This window comes from Drosophila albomicans, chromosome 2R, assembly GCF_009650485.2.
Source record: "Drosophila albomicans strain 15112-1751.03 chromosome 2R, ASM965048v2, whole genome shotgun sequence".
NCBI classification, from domain to species: domain Eukaryota; kingdom Metazoa; phylum Arthropoda; class Insecta; order Diptera; family Drosophilidae; genus Drosophila; species Drosophila albomicans.
The window spans coordinates 4,397,277-4,417,255 of NC_047631.2; the positions used below are offsets into that span (position 1 = coordinate 4,397,277).

The 19,979-nt window shown below is 38.1% G+C and overlaps 1 protein-coding gene and 1 long non-coding RNA gene across 7 annotated transcripts in view; both read right to left on the reverse strand.

Moving 5' to 3' along the window:
* Positions 1-19,979, reverse strand: part of LOC117573877 (maternal protein pumilio) — a 197,444-nt gene that overhangs the window by 70,095 nt on the left and 107,370 nt on the right. The window contains exon 2 of one of the 6 annotated variants that reach the window (XM_034257356.2): positions 12,512-12,523. The exons of the other annotated variants lie outside the window; for them this stretch is intronic. Within the exon in view, the coding sequence (XP_034113247.1) occupies positions 12,512-12,523 (12 nt within the window). The remainder of the gene's footprint in view (positions 1-12,511; positions 12,524-19,979) is intronic. 6 annotated transcript variants of the gene reach the window in all.
* On the reverse strand, positions 707-8,417 carry LOC117573881 (uncharacterized). The gene is made up of 3 exons (XR_004572724.2): positions 7,455-8,417; positions 6,837-7,368; positions 707-838 (listed from the first exon to the last, which is right to left on the reverse strand). It is a non-coding gene; the product is annotated as an uncharacterized LOC117573881 (long non-coding RNA).

Here is a 19,979-nt window from a genome sequence, read left to right on the forward strand (position 1 = left end):
AATACGTTTATGAAGCTGCTGCAACAACAAAAACAATAACAACACTAACACCAAATAACATTCGGGCATATGGCGCAATGGCAAAAGCAACAGCAACAGCAACAATAATAATAATAATTATTATTATAAATATTGTACACATACACACACACACGTGTGTAGTACGATTATTATAGCGGCATACTGCAAACTAAATTTAGCTCAAGGCTTTTGTTTTTTCAGCATGAGTGCTACCTGCGATTTATTTATTATTGTTTTCATATTTCTGAGGGGAATTCTACGTTTGTCGTATACCATTAAGATTCTGGATCTAAGAGTATTATGCAAATAGAACTCGAGTTTTGATTAAAGACATATTCCTAGCACGATTCGTAATTAAATTACCTTTCATTTAATATCAACAATCTGAAGATATTGTTAATTATCCATATTAAAAAGTATAACATAATCGAGTGACAATTTTCGAATTAATTACCGTGTAGATATTGGAGACTCGGCCCTTATATAAATATATAGCAAAGAGTTCAAGTAAAACAGTGTTACCAGATCGTTTAAAGTATGGATTTTAGGAAAATACAAGTTTGGCATTTAGTATTCTGTTTCTACCATAATGCTTACTTCAATTCATAATAGAATAACTAAGTTTTCACTAGAAATAATTCAAGAAAATATCTGCTTTGGTTTACTAACTCGATAATCTTTGCGTGAATAATATGTACTAAAAATATGCCAAGTAAATAAAGCTACAAAAATACTTATGCTTGAGGTTGGTTTCTTAATTTATATTCCAAGTGCACATCTGGCTTTAGCTATTGTTATTTCTCTGCTGGAAACTTACCTGCAACGAAAAGAACGAAAAACGAACATTAGATATTAATAATTTACAGTAAACGCGTCGGTGCAAAGCATTTTCGAATAACACTATTTCGTAAGTTCAAAAATGCAATAAACACACGAAAATTTATGAAGAATTTTTTGTATAAAAGAGAAAATGTATAAAAACAAGTAGATAGACAAGTGGTACAAGAATTTATGACTATAAAAATGTTTATGGCTTGTGTCTTTATGTTACGCGGTGGGGAGGTAAAAGAGAGCCAGATATCTCCATTTCTCTCTCCCTCTTCCATTCATAGAATTCACGTAAGTTCTTGAGCAACATTTGACAGGTAGTCCGAGGGGAGCTGCTACCAAACTTTGCTGTCACTTTGAATAATACGGCGAGACTCATAAATTCTTAGGCGTGTGAAATGGTCGCTTTTCTCTTCTGCTCTGGCCTTCATTACTTTTCCCTTTGTTAACCATTCATTTCTAATTAGCTGCTTCTGCTTTTTCAACACTTTTCATCAAAATTTCATAAAGTTGCCATTTGATGAGAGTGACAGGCAGAAAAGGCAACAGAGAACTGGAATGGGAGAAGTAAAGTGAAAAAAAAATGAATGGAAAAAGCACGAAATGAAAACGCAGCTCATGTGAAGGCTTAATCCCACAAACGTTGAGGACAACAACTGCCTTAACTGGTTACCACAGTGTTGCCTGTTGTCATGCCAAATTGGATTAAGGCTCAGAGTGACTATGGCAGGGACAATTGCAGATCCAAGAGACAAGAGCTCATTCAGACTGAACAAACAATTAACCGAAGGTGGTGACATCCCAAAAAGATCAAAAGCTTAATACGCTTAAAGGTGAGATCGTTAATTTTCAAACTGTCAATTTCATATATTTTATTATTACAGTTCATATATAGTGAAATAATCATGTATTTCAAATTATTTTCTCATTTTCTTCAGTTGATTGGGAGCAACAACAAATCGTTGCTTAAAGCTGCCTTCAATGTGCAGTATGATTCAACTAAACTCCATCTTTAGCTGATGTTGACGTGCTTCCTCTTCCGCTTGAGGCAGCGCGGAAATCCAGCAAGAAAAACACAGCAGATAAAAAAAAACAATGAACTTTCCAAGCGACATACGTACTGTGCAGTGCATATATTTTTTAATCAAAATTCTCTTAAATAATTAAAATGCAAATTGTGCGAGCATAAAAATAACAACAAACAAATGGCAGGCGATGCCATCACACAAGGCAAGGACAAAGCAGCTAAAGGACAACAAACAACCGAATGATATGTCAACAGCACCAGCGATGATGATAATCACGAATGCGATGAAGATGATCATGATGATTAAAGGGGACTGGCGAGGAGGACAACGACGACGATTCTGACAGTTCTTTGTGGCATTTTCCAACGCCGTGTGACACAACACAAGAGTAAAAAACGGGAAAAACGTTACGAGAATGAACGAATAAGAAGCACGATAAACAACAGACAGAGCCACAGACAGAAAGTGTTAACAATGAAAATGATGATGATGTTAATGCTAATGATAATGATGATGAAGTTAATGCTGCCGCAAACAGCAGCTGAGACTGAGAGCCAAATAAAAAGAGTTACGAAACACAAGTATCACATGGCATCTTTCAGTCGCTCCTCCACTCATAACCCACTCGAAGTGACCCCCGAGTCCTCTCACACTCACTCACACACACTCGCACTCACACTTGCACACCAGCACACACATGCGTGTTAAATTCATGGCACGAGCTTTGCATGCACAAAAAGGTTTGCTACCTTCTGAACTCCTTCTGAAATTCAAAGGGTGCCAACGGCACGTGCTGTTAAGGGTTCCTCCTGCCTCGCCTCATCCCTTCCCTGCTTCATCCTACTCCACATTCCTCAGTCACGCTCCTTCACATCTCATCTGTCTTCTTCCCCTCGTTCTCTACATCAGCGAACGTTCTGTTCATTAAGCTGCTTATTATGTTTGCACTTAAAAATTCATATGTGACTATGGCAGCCCAATGTGTCCTACAAATTTTAGTTGCTGCACATGTATACATCCATGTGTGTGTGTGTGTCCTTTAAAGCTGAAATTATTAGCATACTCAAGGGCAGGCGTGCTGTGCTTGAGGTATTTGAAAATGTAATTAGGACAAAAGGGAGGACATTTCTGCTTTTAATAGTTATGCTTTTTGTTGTAATTAATATTTAATGCTCCGCTTGTACCTGTTCCTCTTGTTATTGTTAACATAAAATGCAATTAAGCATACGCCATGTAGTACCAAACAACCCATATTTCGTCGCTCACGTTCATAATCATTTTTTCCCTTTTTTTGCTTTTGTTTTTCATCACATAAATATTAAATTAAGCACACCAAAATTTACATTTTCATTTTTTCAGGTTGTGTTTGCCTGTTATTTGATGACTGCCTGCGTTTAATTGGGTGGGTCGAAAGGACCAAGCGAATGACAAAAGGTCGGGGAAATACCAGTTGCAGAGAGTGAAATGTTTGCGGTTAGTTTGCAAAAGTAAAACAGCTGCCTAACCAAGTTAAAACCATTGAGAAGCACAACACACAAACCACAGAACATATTTCATAAGCCTCATCAAGCGGTTTCTCGACTTCCAAGGATATCTTTAGGTTAATCCATTTCAAGAGGTTGAGTAGAAATTATTTGATCTCTTTTCAAAGTCTATTAAGGCAATGCGTCAAAAAAGCATAAAAATTGAAAAATATTAAAGTTTCTCATAAGTGAACAATGAACAAAGGGCAAGGACACGCTAAGGATGCGAAGGAAGGAGTGAAAACAGAATTTAAATTCTGAAAGAGAGAGCGGGCGGTGTTTGCTTGTGCTGCCAATCCAGACACGTACACAAACAATGCAGTGGGGCAGATAGCAGACAGTTGGTGGCTAGGAAAGTGGAGGCTGAGTGCCGAAACCTAGACAAAGACGAGCGGGGCGGAGTGCGAAGTGTGGCAACCAAGTTTATTTAAGCGAAAATGTAATTTTATGCTTTTTAATTGAGCGAATATGCGTGTAACATGTGCAAGTCGACAAAACAGAGATCAAAACGGTGCAGAAGGCAGCCTGAGGGTCCAAAATGGAAAAAGGTGGAAGGTGAGGTGGGAGGATGACATAGACGAAGTGAATGGAGTGCCAAAAAGGATTCCACAACGTGTTGGCTATAAGTGAACGCTGTTGGCAGGGCGGCTTGATGAGTTTGCGATGCATTCAAGCGTCAACATGAATACAAAGTAAGCGTAAGACTTCTAACCTGGTTGTCTGCCTCTCACTCTGCCCCTTCTTCTTCTGCCTCTGCCTCTGCCCGAAGCTGTTGATGGTGCAGCTGATGTTGCACATTAACTGGCCAGGACACTTTCGGTCTACAGGGGCGGAGCTTAATGTATTTAAACAACTAAAAGGCGCTGAGACAGCACTAAGAGACAAAGAGAAAAGACAGAGAGAGAGAGAGAGAGAGAGAGAGTTGAAGGAAGGGCAAAGGGAAGAATTCGTTGCCTGGCTGGACGTTGATGATGAAAAGCAATAAAAATGCAACATTATTAATCATCATCAATCAATGTCATCCATCAAAATTGCGGCACTGGCGTTCGTTGGGGCGTCGTTTATGAAGCTGCCTTTTGTTCTGCTTCTGTGCCCTGTCCCATTATCATCAACGGCTGGCTTTTTCATCTAGCACCCATGATGCTAGAGGCCCGAGGCGAGACTTCTAGACTGGCTGGAGACAATACAGAAAGCGATGAATCAAGGGCAAAGGAGGTTTTGCTTTCCACATGGTGGAGAGTTGGAGCTTCAATAGTATTAAAGACACTACAAAACATTCGTTGAGCAATAAAATAATTTCGAAATTCAGATCCGCTTCAAAGTATTGATTTAGGTTATCTGCATATCTATTAAACAAGAATACTAGGATGTTAGCCACAATCTTGCTCTCATAATTTACAAATGACATTTAAGTTGTCTAGCTGACATCACACATTTTGTTAAAACAAGTAAGAAAGTTACAGTCGAGTGTGCTCGACTGTGAGATACCCGCTACCCAATTTGAATAAAAGCAATATATTTTGCGGTATTATTCTCAAAATATACCGAATATACTGCCAAATATACTAAAAATATACCAAGTGGTATATGTGGTATATCGATACAACACACCATTCAAAATATACCATAGACAGCACAATATACCAGATTGTCAGCCAAAGCAACTAAGACCCCTAGTAAGTGGGCGTTTTTTCCCATACAAAAGTATTTCTTAAATAACTTCCACAATTTTTATCTGATCGCAACCAAATTTTCAGGAATCATAACTACTATAGTAGTTATTGTATAAACCAAAATTCGCAACTCTAGCTTTAAAATTACGCTTGTTATTAGATTTTTTTGATTTGCGGGGGCGGAAGTGGGCGTGGCAAAAATTTGAAACAAACTTGATCTGCGTGCAAACATAACAAATGCTGTCGAAAAAAAATTATAGCTCCATCTCTTATAGTCTCTGAGATCCAGTGTTTCATACGGACGGACGGACAGACACACAGACACACAGACGGACAGACGGACATGGCTATATCGTCTCGGCTGTTGACGCTGATCAAGAATATATATACTTTATAGGGTCGGAGATGCCTCCTTCTACCTGTTACATACATTTCCTGCCGGCACAAAGTTATAATACCCTACTACCCTATGGGTAGCGGGTATAAAAATACCATTTGAACTACTATTGAAACTAATTTTTATTGACATTCAAGCGATGTTTATTTCATTTCAACACTGCAATATATCAATCCAAGACCTTTTTTATATCTTGATCAACGAATAACTCGCTCACTTGTTGAACTTGACCTGCAAGAAATACAATTTTTGAGATCATCATCAAGAAGTTAGAGATCTATTTTAAGCCGATTAAAAGACTTAAATCCAAGACTATTTTGCTCATACGATTGCATTGTTGAATCGCTAAATATATTGAGCACATTCTTTGATTTTATCGCTTTGCTGATTTTTGCTTTGTTGACTTCCGATTTTATGCTCATACATATGGATTGGATAAGATAAAACGAGGAAAAACGTGTCTAATTTATAGCTTTTTTAGAGTTTTAGAATAACACTGCGAACTCGAAAACAGACCTAACTAGGCAGTCAGCTCGATGAGAATGAAGTGTAATCAAAATTTAACTAAAATTGTTGCGTAAAATCCCATTATAAGCGCACAAAAGGTGGTGCTTCTGTGTAAAGTTTCGTTAAAGTTCTGTAACGGAAACTCTCTTAGCAAATAAAATAAAAAATAAAGAGAGGAGAAGAGAAGAGACAGAAAAGTGCAGTGACTGCGAATAGTTGTCAAACAAAGGCAAGAACAAGACAAGACGACGAATTGGGCAACAAGCAAGTTCAAAGAGAGGGAGTAGAAAAGAAAAAAGGGAGAGGTGGGGGATCAGGTGAAGTAGGTAGCTGACATTATAGGAGTACTTCCATTATTTTGTATGTCAATTGCTTTTCAAGCACTCTCGACAAAGAAGAAATAGTAGAAGAAACGGCAGCAGAAGGTGCTACGACTTGTCGGTGTTGGTGTTGTTGTTGTTGGCGTTGATGTGGGTGGCGATGGCAATGAGAAGAGACAAGGCGGAGGAAGAAGAGAAGTGGCTGCAAAGTGCCGCAAAGTTTATAAGCTGACTTTTTTGCTGTGAGCGAAGAAGTTTTCAAGTCAAGTAGCGAGACTGGGGCAGGGAGACAAACGGTAACACAGTCTGTTAATTAAATTCACGTAGAACATAAAAAAACAGAAAAAAACAATGAAAGAGAAAAAAGAATAAATTAAGAAGAGCGAAACAAAACACAAAAGACAAAGAAAAAACGGCCAAAAAGGTGACATGATGTAATCTAGGAAGAGAGCGCGTGGAGTGTGTGGCAAGTGGATTTCGTTGAGTTGTCGAGCTTGTCAAACTTCTCAATGTGTAATTATCACATAAATTATGCTAACCCCGCAAGCGATTCTTCTTCATCTTCTTCTTTAGTTGTTGTTTACATGCTAAACATATGACATCCATAAATGGCAATTTTTGCCTTTTAGATTGTTTATTCCCGTTAAAAAACATTCTTTTTCTCTGGAACGTGTTTTGCGACGTCGACTTTCTTGAACAAGTTCATTGACTTTTGCGGCTTTTGTGTTTTTTTGTTGCGTTCTTTTCCTTGTTTTGTGTTGCACTCTCAACTTTTCGACTTTCATTTGTTTTAGTTTATTGATTGCTTTCCAAATGATATTTATGCTTACAATCCAAAAGATTTTTTCTGCTTTGCTTTCCACATGCGTGATGAAAAACCTTTCTAAAGTGATAGGCAGCTCACATGATTAGCCACGATTTGCCCAATTGAATTTCAGTCAGCAATATTGACCCCAAAAGCATATGTGCAAAAAGTGAGCGAATAACCTTTTCCTATAGATTGTGCTTTTCACCTCTGATGCTGTTTCTGACACAGAAACTCTTACTATTTGTATGATTAACTTTCTTTCGCTAATGAATTTTTAAAATATGTTTTACACTTATTATGAACACACAATAATATTCTACTTTGTATTTTCACAAATTTCTGAACCCACCATCTCGAATTTCCAGTAAAATCTAGGCTACAGAAAACTCACGTACTTTCTTCTTATTCTCATGCAATTTTGACCTGGTTTCTTAAGCTTGCTACTTTTGCCCATTTGTTCACAAGGGATCTCATCATTCATTAGACGCACGTTTCTTGCTTCTTCTTCTAGGTTTTCTAACGGTTTGTGTGGTTACAAATAAAAAACAATCCCTCTCTCCAACCTGACTCACATTCACGGCAAAACCAAAATAAACAATGAACAAAGAAGCGCACACAAAATGTGCAAAAGACTACACCGAAATCAACACAAGTAAACAACATAAACAATAAATGTTAACCCAGTTTTTTTTTTCCTAAACAGCCAATTGCCAGTATGTGAAGACTGATGGCAATGAAAATTATGATTTTTTTTTCAAATCTCATTTTATTTTCTCTCCCCAACGCACTGTCAAATCAAAAGCTCCTCTGATTGACTGACTGCTTGACGGGACGGCTTTCGATTTAGTTGCTACCAAAAGCAAGTTGCTTAAAACGCCCACTGGCTGACCGCAATTTCCGAGGGGTGTCGGCGGGGTGTGGAGGAGGAAGGCGGCGGCGCAGCATCAACTGAACATCAATGGGTCATCTCTCTACCTGGTGAAAATTCCAAAGTCTTTATGGCTTTTGTAGTTTTTCATTTTTCTGTTATTTTTATTTTTATCTTAGTTTCTATTTCCATTTTTCTTCATGTCGCGATTTTCACACTCGTCTCGGTGACAGTTTGTTGATAAATTTGCTGTTAGTTTGTTGAAAGAGGAGGCAAAAGAAGGGGTGTGTTCGTCTGAATTTGGCAGATGTGAAATAAACTTTGTGAACAGTCTCTAGCAAAATGACAAATAGTCAATAAAATACAAGTACGATATACAAAGAGACGAAGAATCGTAATCGTACAGAGAATTATTCTGAATTCATGAAAATTTAAGTCTATAGACTTCATTGCAAAGCCTTGAAAAGAGGCTTTGACAAGTATCTCAATTTTCCCCAAAAACAGGACAAACAAAGATATAGCTTATATAATGCAGGAATATAAGGTTGGAAATTAGTGTTTTTGTGAAAATAAGAGAAAAACAATTTTCTGTAAAGCGCTGTGAGAAAAACGGGCAGAGGAAAAATGCCCAAGTGAGGTCTTTCTTTAGCTATGAGTATTAAGGTCAAAAGTGTTAAACCAAAACAAAACAGCAACAGCGAATCAAGTAATACAAACAGGCAACAGCAGATTTGCAGCAACTTCAACCGCAGAAAGCACAAAGCCGCAAAAAAAAGGCAACCAAAGCTTGGTCAAAAGCCTCACCTCTCGGTAATAACATGGAACAGAACATGCCAACCAAGTAACGGTAAAGAGAGTTCAAGAATTAGGTCAAACACACAGAGTAAGAGCGAGAAACAAAGAGAGAGGGAGAGAGAGAGAGAGAGAGAGAAATGTGCAACGCAAATATGTAATTGGCCAAAACTGCCTTGGCTTCCATAGCGTCTGCTCTCAACTGCTCCAACTCGAGAGCTTGGCTTAAATGAAAAGAAAGTTAAGAACAAAGCGAACCGCAAAAGAAGAATCGCGGAAATGGCAGAACACCAGAATCTACGCTCCAAAACCGTTATGTTGACCGCCTTAGTTAACGGTACTGCTGTAGAACGTTTCCCCCCTCTTGCCACTCTTCACCACCTGAAAAACCTGTTTAACTGAACTGAACGTGGTCGTCGCTTCTGCTTTTCAACAACAACATTGACACCCATTTTTGCAGAAAGTCTTTGACTTTGGTTTCCTTCAGGTTCTTCTTTGCCGATTGACGATTCAAACTGGTTTTCAATTTGTCATAAAGCTTTTTCTCTCGCTTTATTTAGCAACACAGAGCGGCTTTCTAAAACGCTAACGCAGCATATCAAAACGTTTTTTCAGAGCAATCAATAACATCTCAGAGCTCTGTAGGCAATAAATTGATAACAATTATTTTGAAAACCGTTACAAAAATGGCTCATTATATTTAGCTGATTCATTAGCTCGGCCATTAGTCAACATTATCTCTCATTAACAATCTCGACTCAATATTTAGCATAATTTTTTGTCAAATTTCAAACGCATGTTCTGCGAGTTCAAAAATAAATAACAAATAAAACACGAAACCGGAAATTACTCAATCCGCACAGCAAACCAAACTTGGTCGCTTCCGTTTGATTGCCATGATTGCAAAAAACAAAAAAAAAAAAAAATAAAATGTTTATAAATATTCGTCTGCAGTTTCGTTCCATTTGTTTATAAGTGTGTTAATTTGCTTCGATTCTTGTTTTGTATTTTGTTTTTTTTTTTTCTTTTTGTGGGTTTGATCGCCACTATAATGAAATCATTTGATTTGCGCACGAGCAAGCTTGAATTCAAAGTCAAAATACCTTTTGATACTAATTAAAAATTATAATAATAGCCAATGTGAATCAAGTGTTGTAACAATGTTGCGAGTGGCGAAACTAAAATTACCAATAATTTCAGTTCAATGCAACAACAATTAACTCTTCAACTCCACTCATGCCTCAATTGTATTGAACAACAAATATATTTAACTTTCTATTTAATTGCCATTAATGTAATTGTTCAATTGCGATTCGAATAGTTTCTTCATTCAGTGTAACAACACTTTCAGTTTTGATTTCTATTAAACTTATAAATATCACTCACAATGATAACTTTCATTTAGAGTCTATTGAATTTACTCTTTGTTCACCCTTTAACTGATTCAATTCTATTCAATATATGTCTCATATCGATACTGAATTGTAATCTATTATTTCGCATTCATAGTATTCAAAAAGAAATTGATATTCATTTGGCTTTGTACTTAGTTCAAAATAAGTCCCCACTTTTAATATTCGAACATTTTTAACCGATTTTTATACCCGCTACCCATATGGGAGAAGAGTATTATAACATTGTGCTGGCAGGAAATGTACGTAACAGACGAATATATTCTTTGGTCAGCGATATAATATATAATTTTTTTATAGCACTTCTTCTGAAGAAGTGATTTAAGAAATACTTTTGTAAGAGGTCTGAGCTGCTTTGGCTAGGAATCTGGTATATTTTGTACTCTATGGTATATTTTGAATGTAGAACCATATGAACTATATACCGAATATAGCCTTCGGTATACTTTAGTATTTTTGTGGTATGTTTACGGTGTACGTAAATATACAATATGGTTTTACTCGAAATGGATAGCCGGTATATCAAAGTCGAGCACACTCGACAGTAGCTTTCTTACTTGTTAAAAATACTACAAAGCTAATAGAAATTCAGTTTGTTCTCTCGCTTTTGTGTGCTATGTCTGGTTTTTGGTTTGTTTATGATCTTGACATTTTCCTTACTGGTATAACGTGCTATCCGAAGCAGAGATAAGAATTCAGATTCCGCTTAACGATCAACGGACTTCAACTTGAATTGGGCGACTCGACTCGACCGGACTGAACCGAACCAGTCTAGTTAATTAATATGTTTTATGGCTTCGCGTAGTTTTTTCGGATGATCGATAAATTCAAGGAACACGCACAACCAAAAATTTGCATGTCAGATTATGCAATATAGTCTGACACTATTTGTGTGTAGAAACATTTTTCTCAAAAGTATAAGAAGTTTATTTTATGCATTTCAGCAATCGATCTTCCCTTCATTTGACATTTTAAGTTAATTAGCGTCGCTGCCAGAGTATTGAAATCATGTCGTTTTGATGAGTTTCACACACTGTGTTATTTTATGTCATAGTATGTATAGATTTATTTTGGTTCAGTCAAATCAACCAAAAATTCTTAGACAAAAGCTGTCAGACCTGTTTCATTTACAATATGAGACAAACACCTAAGAAATGTATAATTAAATTGGCAACTTGTTTTATGACTTATTCATTTTAGAGAAAAGCCTCCTTTACAGCACGTTGAAGGAAAAGGTCAAAGAATGTATTTATTGCATCCATTCCGTATTCTGTTTTTATTATAATATTGACTAAGACTCGTATATTCTATACAAACAATTTTGTTGTTCTCTGCCATACATGGGAATCTCATACAAAAAAAAAAACAGCATATTAACAAGTTGCTTCGTCGCTAGTAGAAGCTTTCACCGAGCATTTATTATGCAAATTTTTTGTGAGTTTTGCAACCCTTTTGTGCGCATCATTTATAATGCAAATAAATGAGTTTAAAAGCTGTGGGATTTTATTAAGCTGACGCTTAGTCGGGGATGCGATAAAAATGTGATATGCATATATAAAATATATATAAATATTTAGATACATTCACGTATATCTTATATCTAGTTTGTCATAGCTAGGCGGCAATCGATGTCTAATCTAATAAATTGAGCAATTTATTATTGCTGGCTGGTTGGTCTTAAAATAAATGCAATCTAAAATAGCCAAAAAAAAAAGTATATATTATTTTATTTGGCTCAAGAATGAATGACGAATCCCACCCCGGAAAAAAAAGAAATACTGCCCAAGGTATATATTGTTGTTCCTCTCTATGTTGATAATCGGGGCACATGACTAATAAATTCCCAAGACAATTTATTGGGCGGACTCTCTGCGATATGTGAAATGCCAAGTTTACCTGCTGATGTTTCTGCTTTCAAACTTGGACGGAACAGAATTTCGACCATATCACAAAGTTTGTTTTTGTTTTTGTTTAAGAACTTTTAATGAGCTGCCAGCTAAAATAGAACCGAACCCAAACAAATTGATTTCTAATAGTTTTCGCCACTAAATTCAATTGGCCTCTTAGGCGAAATGACGCAAACGGATGGCAAACGCATAAGCTCACATTTTGTTTAGATAACAATTCCGATATTATGTAAAACAGAAAGATGTTCATTCAGATTTTGGATAATAAATAAACCATTGAGTATAGAGCAATGTGTGAAAAGTTCACATACATGCTCTTATATAGAGTATAATGATATTTAGGTTAAGAGCACTTCTGTTTATACTTATAGAATGTTTTGGAATTTGTGTTCAATGCATCTTTTGGGTCTACATATAAATTACGTACATTGTCACCTACCTGTAAAGAGAAGAAAAGAAGAGAATGGATTTTCGTTAGTTTTGCAAACATATTAAATAAATAAATATATAGAGTGTTTCGTATAGTTTTACTTCTTTTATGTGGCACATCACCTTTTCTGCTTTGTGACACATTTTAGTGTGACTATTAAATCGCTTGGCTGTCGACGGTTTTCTGGATGATAAACAGACAAACTGCAAACAAAGGCTTTGGCCGTGGCTTTGGTTTTGGGTTTTGAGAGCCTGGCAAACTAGTTAAGCCACGGGGTATAACCAAAAAATCCGCATCAAAAGCGCTGCTCATAAATCAACGGCCTCTTTCAAAAACAAAGGCCAACACAACTGTGAAACAGAAACCTCCTCTCCAGCCCCAAAGGGGAGACTGGGAGAAGGAGGATGGCGAAAGAGGACAAGAGTACATATTGCATATAGCAGGTCACGGCGGGTTCAGAGGGTCAACTGTGTTCCATAGTCATAGAGGGAGAGAAGAACGCAAGACTCATAAATATTGACGCGTTTCGTGTGCTCGAAAATTGTCGCGAGCGGTTTTTGTCGCTATAGCTGTCGCTGTAGCTGTAGCGGTGGGGTTATTAAAAAATTCATGGCTTGTAAAATGCAGGAAAATCCCAGGAATATGAAATTTTAAAATGCCTATAAAAGCAGACAAGAAAGCCAACGAATTGGCTGACTGACTGGCAAAGCAGCTTAAACACAACCATATACACAGATTGTTGCCTCTCTCTCTCTTTGGCCCTATATAACCGCAAAGTCTGGGGTGTGGGTTACGGTTTGTGCTATGGATATATGACTGCTCAAACTCTCACTCCCCCCGATGATACCCAACACAATCTTCACTCCCCTCTCTCGTTGCACAGTGTCTATCTGTGGTCATTGGGATTTCTGTTTTCATTGCCTGCGTTTGACGCGCACATTCGCCCGGCCACTCGAAAATATCATTTACATATCCACGACACATCCTTGGCTGCGCCTGCCAGCCAGCCAGTCAGCCAGCCTGCCGCTTCAAATATACATGAAAAGCTTATACTTTTTTATCCAACCCCCAAAATATAAAAAATAAAACGCCTAGAATTTTTCAACCTCATTTTTTGTTGTTGTCGTTTTGTTTGTATTTTATTTAGTTTTTTATGCCTCAGTTGGCGAGGTTGAGCTTTGACCAAGCGATGCATACTCCCAGTCTTCCATCCAACTTATGGAGCCCTTTGACTTTTGCCAATGCCATTTTGTTCTTGTTGTGTCAGTTGAATTAAGCACATAAATTAAATAAAATTTGCATGCTGCAACTTTCGATTTTTGTTTATCCCCATAGGTTTCTCTTTCTCCCTCTCATGCCTACCTCAATGTTTTCGCAAAGTCTACATATAGAATTAAAATTTCATTTATTTGACGAGATTTTTCCGATTTAAATATTTTGTTTTATGTTGTAAAAAATTCTGCATCGTTTTTTTTTTGTTTAACTTCAAAAATGTGCCAAGAATTTGTATAGTATTTTTTTCTCAGGGGATGTTACTTGAATGTATTTTAGTCAACAAGAGAAAAAACAACAGCATAAACATTTTATGGCACATCTGTGTGCAGTTTTCTTCGATTTTCCTTCGTTATTTTTGTTTATGCTTTAATTACGTTTATGTGGTTGATTTATGTGGATGAAATCAGGGCGGGGGCGCCCATAAGAGGCCAGCTGTCTCTAGTGCATAGATGTGGGAGTAAATGCCACGTGTGTGAGTGTGTGTGTGGTGTGTGTATTGGCTAATGTTTTGTTAATGGTCATGGCCAAGAATTGAGGGCTTGGGTAACGCAACAGGCAAATACACTGAGAGAAATAAGTAAGAAAATACTGAATTGCGAATATGGCCACATTTTAAGTTTGAAGTAACTTATATGGAGTATCTGATACATTATTCTCACCTTTCAGCTCCATCACTATTTCTCATAAATATTTCAAGGAGAATTCTCTGCATTGCGCTGGGTCAGGCTTGATAAATGATTCGCCTGACTCATCTATATGTATGTACATATAGACACTTGGCCATTCGTCCAGCTATCTATCTATCCCATCTATCTATACCAACCATCTATCTAAATTCGTTCTATTGCCCTTTTTTGCATGCAGCCAACAATATGGCAAAATATGAACTCAACTTGCTCGTTCTATCTTTCAGCTTCTATCTAATATGACCATCGAAAACTTGCAGCCATTGTTGTTGCTGTTATTATTGCAACTTGTCAGTTTTCGGCGCAACAACCATCAATTTACTAAGCTTTATTATGTGCACACGCAGTGAGGCTACCCCAAAAAAACTTAAAAAAAAAAAATATTTTTGAATAGTTTTTTTTGAGTCCTCTATTGGCTTCTTTTGGCTTTTGTTTACACTTTGCACGCAATGAATAAAACAGAGAAATGGTAGCTGAGAATCGTTTTCAAACGTTGTATGCAAGTGTCAGGCCACGCCCCTTTCCGTCACCATTCAAGCCCTAAAACAATGCAGAGGCAGAGGCAACAAAATATATCTTGACACTTCATCGTTAGCCAAAAAGTAGCGCAACGTAGCTAAACAAAAGACAGCGAAAGCATTGTGAAGCAAGGCGACTGAATGGAAGGGGGCGTGGCGGGGCGATGCGGCGGTGCATGCACAACGTGACACGCGCTCGGTCGAGAGGGGCAAGAGAGAGCGGCGGGAGGGAGTAGAAGTGACTGCATTTTCGCGCTTGGCGTTAAATTCCCCTGACAGCTATAAAATTGCATTTTAGAGTAGCGCAAAGCAAAAAAGAACAACAATAACAGCCAAAAGATTCCACACTTGCCCAGGCGCATAGATACTTTGTATCTATGTATCTAATAAATAGTTATTGCCAATACAAAAACAACAAGAACAAAAATTGATATTCCCCAGAGCAGAGAAAAAAGCAGACTGGAAGAAACGAAGAAGCGAGCGCTAACAGCAAAAGTGCGACATCATTATATAAATTGTGTGGTTGCTGTATCTGCTTGGCTTCAAAAGAAGGAGAAACAACAAAAGCAGCAGCATCATATGTTTCGTATCTATCAGATACGTGCTGTCCGTCCGTATCCGTGTCTGTGTCCGTTGAGGCGACTGCCCTTTGCTCGTGAAGTGATTTCACACATGTGCGTACTTTCCTTTACCTTCTGTCGATGTGTGTGTCAACGCACAACACACAACATGACCACAGCAATGGTTCACAGCTGTGCCACGCACTAACATCACCACCACTCGAAGAGGCAAAAGTATCTTCGCTTAGCTATTTGTCAAAGTAAAGCGAATGCTGGTGGAGCTGCTGCAGGGGTTGAAGGGGGAGCAGATATGTTAGTTGTTGCCAGGATTGCAAGGGGCAGCTAAGCAAACCGAGCAAACATAATACAACAAACAAAAATGGCACGTGACAAATGCAGAATCCGGCCATGTGTTTCTTATGGATACCACAAGTTCGAGCTCGAGACTTCAACAACACAAGAACTTAAGTAACTCACGAGGTGGCAGGATAGGGCAAGGCAAGGGTTGCCACCCCTATCCAATGCAATTGCAGAAAAACCAATTTCCAACTCTCGCAATCGCTCTCTCTCACTCGTTTACTTAAAGTGAATTTTGATGACATGAAAAGTCTGTCACACATGTTGACAGGAAACGCCCCACAGTTTCGAGGCCTGCCTGGCTGCCTGGCTGTCAGCTGATAGCAAACGTGGCACGTGTTGCAGCCACGTGAATGACTCGGGGCAACACAGAAAAAAAAAAACAAACGGAAAACGAAAAGAAAACCTTCAGCTCTTTCCTTTTGCGTCTTCCACTTATGTTGAGATTACACGCTTGTCAGACAAAACCAAAAGCCGCCCATTTGCTATGCATAAACTTTATCGGTATAGGGGATTTTTTATAGCCTGCTGGAAGGGGGCGAACGGGGTGTGTCGGATATGTCTAGACTCCTCAGAGTCGCTCTTTAAGTGAGCCTCGGCAATCTATCAGTTCAAGAGGAGTTTCTTTTCACGCTGACTGGCATTTTGCAAGTAAGCAACTAGTGGGAAACTAAAACTGGAACTTTAGTCATTATAAAGTTACTGTCGAGTGTGCTCGACAGTCCTAAACCCTATACCTTCATTCAATAAATGCAAAACTTCGCCATAAAATATACATATATACTCAAAAATACTAAATTATACGAAAGGCTGTATTTGGTATATTGATTTACTATCACACTCAAAATATATCGCTACCCACATTCAAAGAAACCAAAACAGTGCGGTATTATACTTAATATATACAAAATCATTATTCTGTAAAAATACTAAAGTATACCGAAGACTATATTTGGTATAGCAGTATACTATTACACTCAAAATATAGCACAAAATATAATATAACTTCATCTCTTATCGTCTTTAAGTTACAGTATTTCATCATGCGAGTAGAGTGAAAATAAATAACACTTCAAAATCACAAAGGTTGTTTAAATAAAAGTTACTTTTTAAAATCTGTGTACTTCGTTCTCAAAGCAACAATTAACAAAGAAAAGTATGTCACACGTCAGCCAAAGTGAAACTCACACACGTCTGTGATTCTTCTATGAACCGCAGCAACTCGTCAAATACTTTAAATGCTCATTGCATTAAGCTTTAGCCATGACCAGCTTTCACCAACCAAAAGTAGCTAGAGCTTCGAATGCATTCATAAGATACCCATTTATTTACGAACATACATAACTATTATGTGAGTTTGCTTGACAATGCATTTTATTATTCTCGCCCATTGCTCATCATCAGTGCGCTCTGAAATATCATTGAACACATTTAACCCAGTTCTGAACTACATTTTTCCAGTATAGCATTTCCATTTCCTCATTTTCGAGTGACACAAATGAACTCAGCTCGACAATTAACATTCTCAATTGTAAATTGCAATTTGCAATAGCTATAGAAACTGCAGCATTTCCGTCGCACCAACAAAAACGAAACGAAAATGAGAAACAACAAATATAAAACGTTTTCCATTTCCAGGCCAAACCAGAAAAATAGATGAAAAATAAAATGGGGAAATTCTCTACAGAAGTTTGCACTTGCGAATTATTTAAGCAAATTATGCACCAGCTACTTCATCATTCAGACCGAAAGGCAAACCCGCTTAGTGTGCAGCTCCACTAACCTCCTCCTTTACCACCTCTCCTCCATCACTCCCGATGGCATCCACCTTAAACGGGAACTGGGAAAATTTTCATTCGCATTCATAATCCCTTAAGAGAAAAGGCACAAAATGAGCAAAAACTTTGCATATCAGTTGCTTATTTGAGGGCGGCGTTCAGGAATGGGGGGTGAGGGGTAACCCTGGCAATTTGCTGGAAATTTGTTTGGCATAAATTGTAATCCAAGTTGAGCAGTTGCACTTGAACACTTTTTGGCAGTAAACTGAAAGCTTTGGATACAATTAAGAATATGAGGCGCAGCTAAGTGATGCAAATACTTTCGGGCACAAAAATAAGTTTATAGAAATTCATCGCAGTAACTATGGCAGCACCTTAAACAATGGCTAATTGCGATGAAATTGCTAATTAAACTTAAAAGAGTGATTCAAGAGTAATGCTGTTAATACTCAATAAAAATCAAACATTAATGCCAAAAGGAATAAGGAATTAATCAAATTCAATGCAGGCGTTAATTCGAGTTTCCATTGCCACACACAGAGTACACGATACTCCACTATCAAGTGATGTTGCCAAGTATCTAACTTCGGTATTTGCATAAGCTGTCAATTGGTTTAACACCACAACAAGCTGCAATTAACTTGAGCAGCGGCATATCCTACATCACACACACACACACATACACAGTTCCGACTAAAAACCGAATCAAACGCAAAACGCATTTACAAGTCTATCCTCTCTCTCTCTTTATTCTTCGCTCTGAATCAAAATTCCAACTCCATTCGACTTCGTTGCTGTTGGTGTAGCTGTCGCTATCGCTTTGGTTGGCCTTTTAGCATCAGGCACCACATCGACATCATTCAAATAGCTAACAAATTGCACTGTCGAATGCAATATTTTTGCTTTTAGCCATAATACCTTTTACATATGCTGCGACAGCATGGCAGGGGAAGAGCGAAGAGCATCCTCCTCACTCCTCCCTGCCCTCTGAACACTTTACTATAGTATCTCTCTTCTTCTCGTTCGCATCCTTCGTGTTCTCTAAGGTAAGTATGTTGCATGCAACGCATTCTCGCAGCTTGTAGCTTGGGCCGTAGCTTGTTAGCATGAAATGTGTCTGCCTCCATCCCAAACTGCACCCCTTCCCATCCTCGGTCTCCATCTTTCTCTGTGCCTGGCTGCCAGCCTGCCAGCCAGAGAAGAGATACCAAAGATGCCAGAGTGATAAATCCTTGCGGCTTTTTATTTCCACAGCGTCCTCTTGTCGTGTGGGTGTGTGACACGACTCTCTCTCTCTCTCGCTGTCTCTCTGTTGAGCCACGCCCCTTTTCTACCCAACACCAGCACACACTGCGATGCGATGTGCATTGCATTACAAGCATAATAATTCTTACTGACAGCTCACGATGAGCTGTTACTGGTTTCGGCGGCGGTTCTGTTACTTTAGCCCTGTTCTGCTGTTCGTCCAGAGTGCTGGTCGGAATCTTCTCATAGCGTTAGACTAGCTGAGCCCACATCGTTTATTATACCCTTTCTGCTTGCTGGCTTTTAAATTGTATTGTAAGCCGTATTCATAAAGAAGCTATGTCTATGTCTACCATAAGTATATCAAGGGCACTTGTTGCAATGCCTTCTAATCCAGATGATATAGTAGATTGCATATTTATGTTTGCCAATCACTTCTCTACTTTGCCATCTTGACAGAGCATTTAGTGTTCGGCTTATTCGTGCATTATCATGCTGATTTTTTATTCTCTTTCCCAGTCTAGTTCTTTTCATTCTTGCTTTGCACTTAGCGCCCAATTAAAGCAAAAGTTTCATTTCATTTTCGTTTGCATCCTTTTTTTCTGACTCTGGTTTGGGTTTAACCTAAAAAGTTTACGCCTCGTTAATTTCAATTTAAGTGCAGACAATTTAAAACCATACATATACAATTTTTTTTTTTATATATATTCTATATGTATTATGTGTATACATCCTTTATATATAAAGCACCATAAACTGCGGCACTTTCAACTCTAAAGCGCAAATTAACAGCTCTGTTTCGAGCTTTTGGCTAACCCTCAACCACCCATCTAGTCACACACACCCACACACACACACGTACATTAGCTTTGGCATAAAAATGTATTTTATCGTTGGCCAGGAAACAGTTTTGCGGCAGCCGGAAATGTTGCCACTTCCACTTTATTGTGGCTCTTTCTTATTCCTCTTTTGTATCAGCTAACTCTATCACACACTCTCTCTCTCTCTCCCTCAGACACATTTTTATTTCTCCCCTCCCCTCTGTC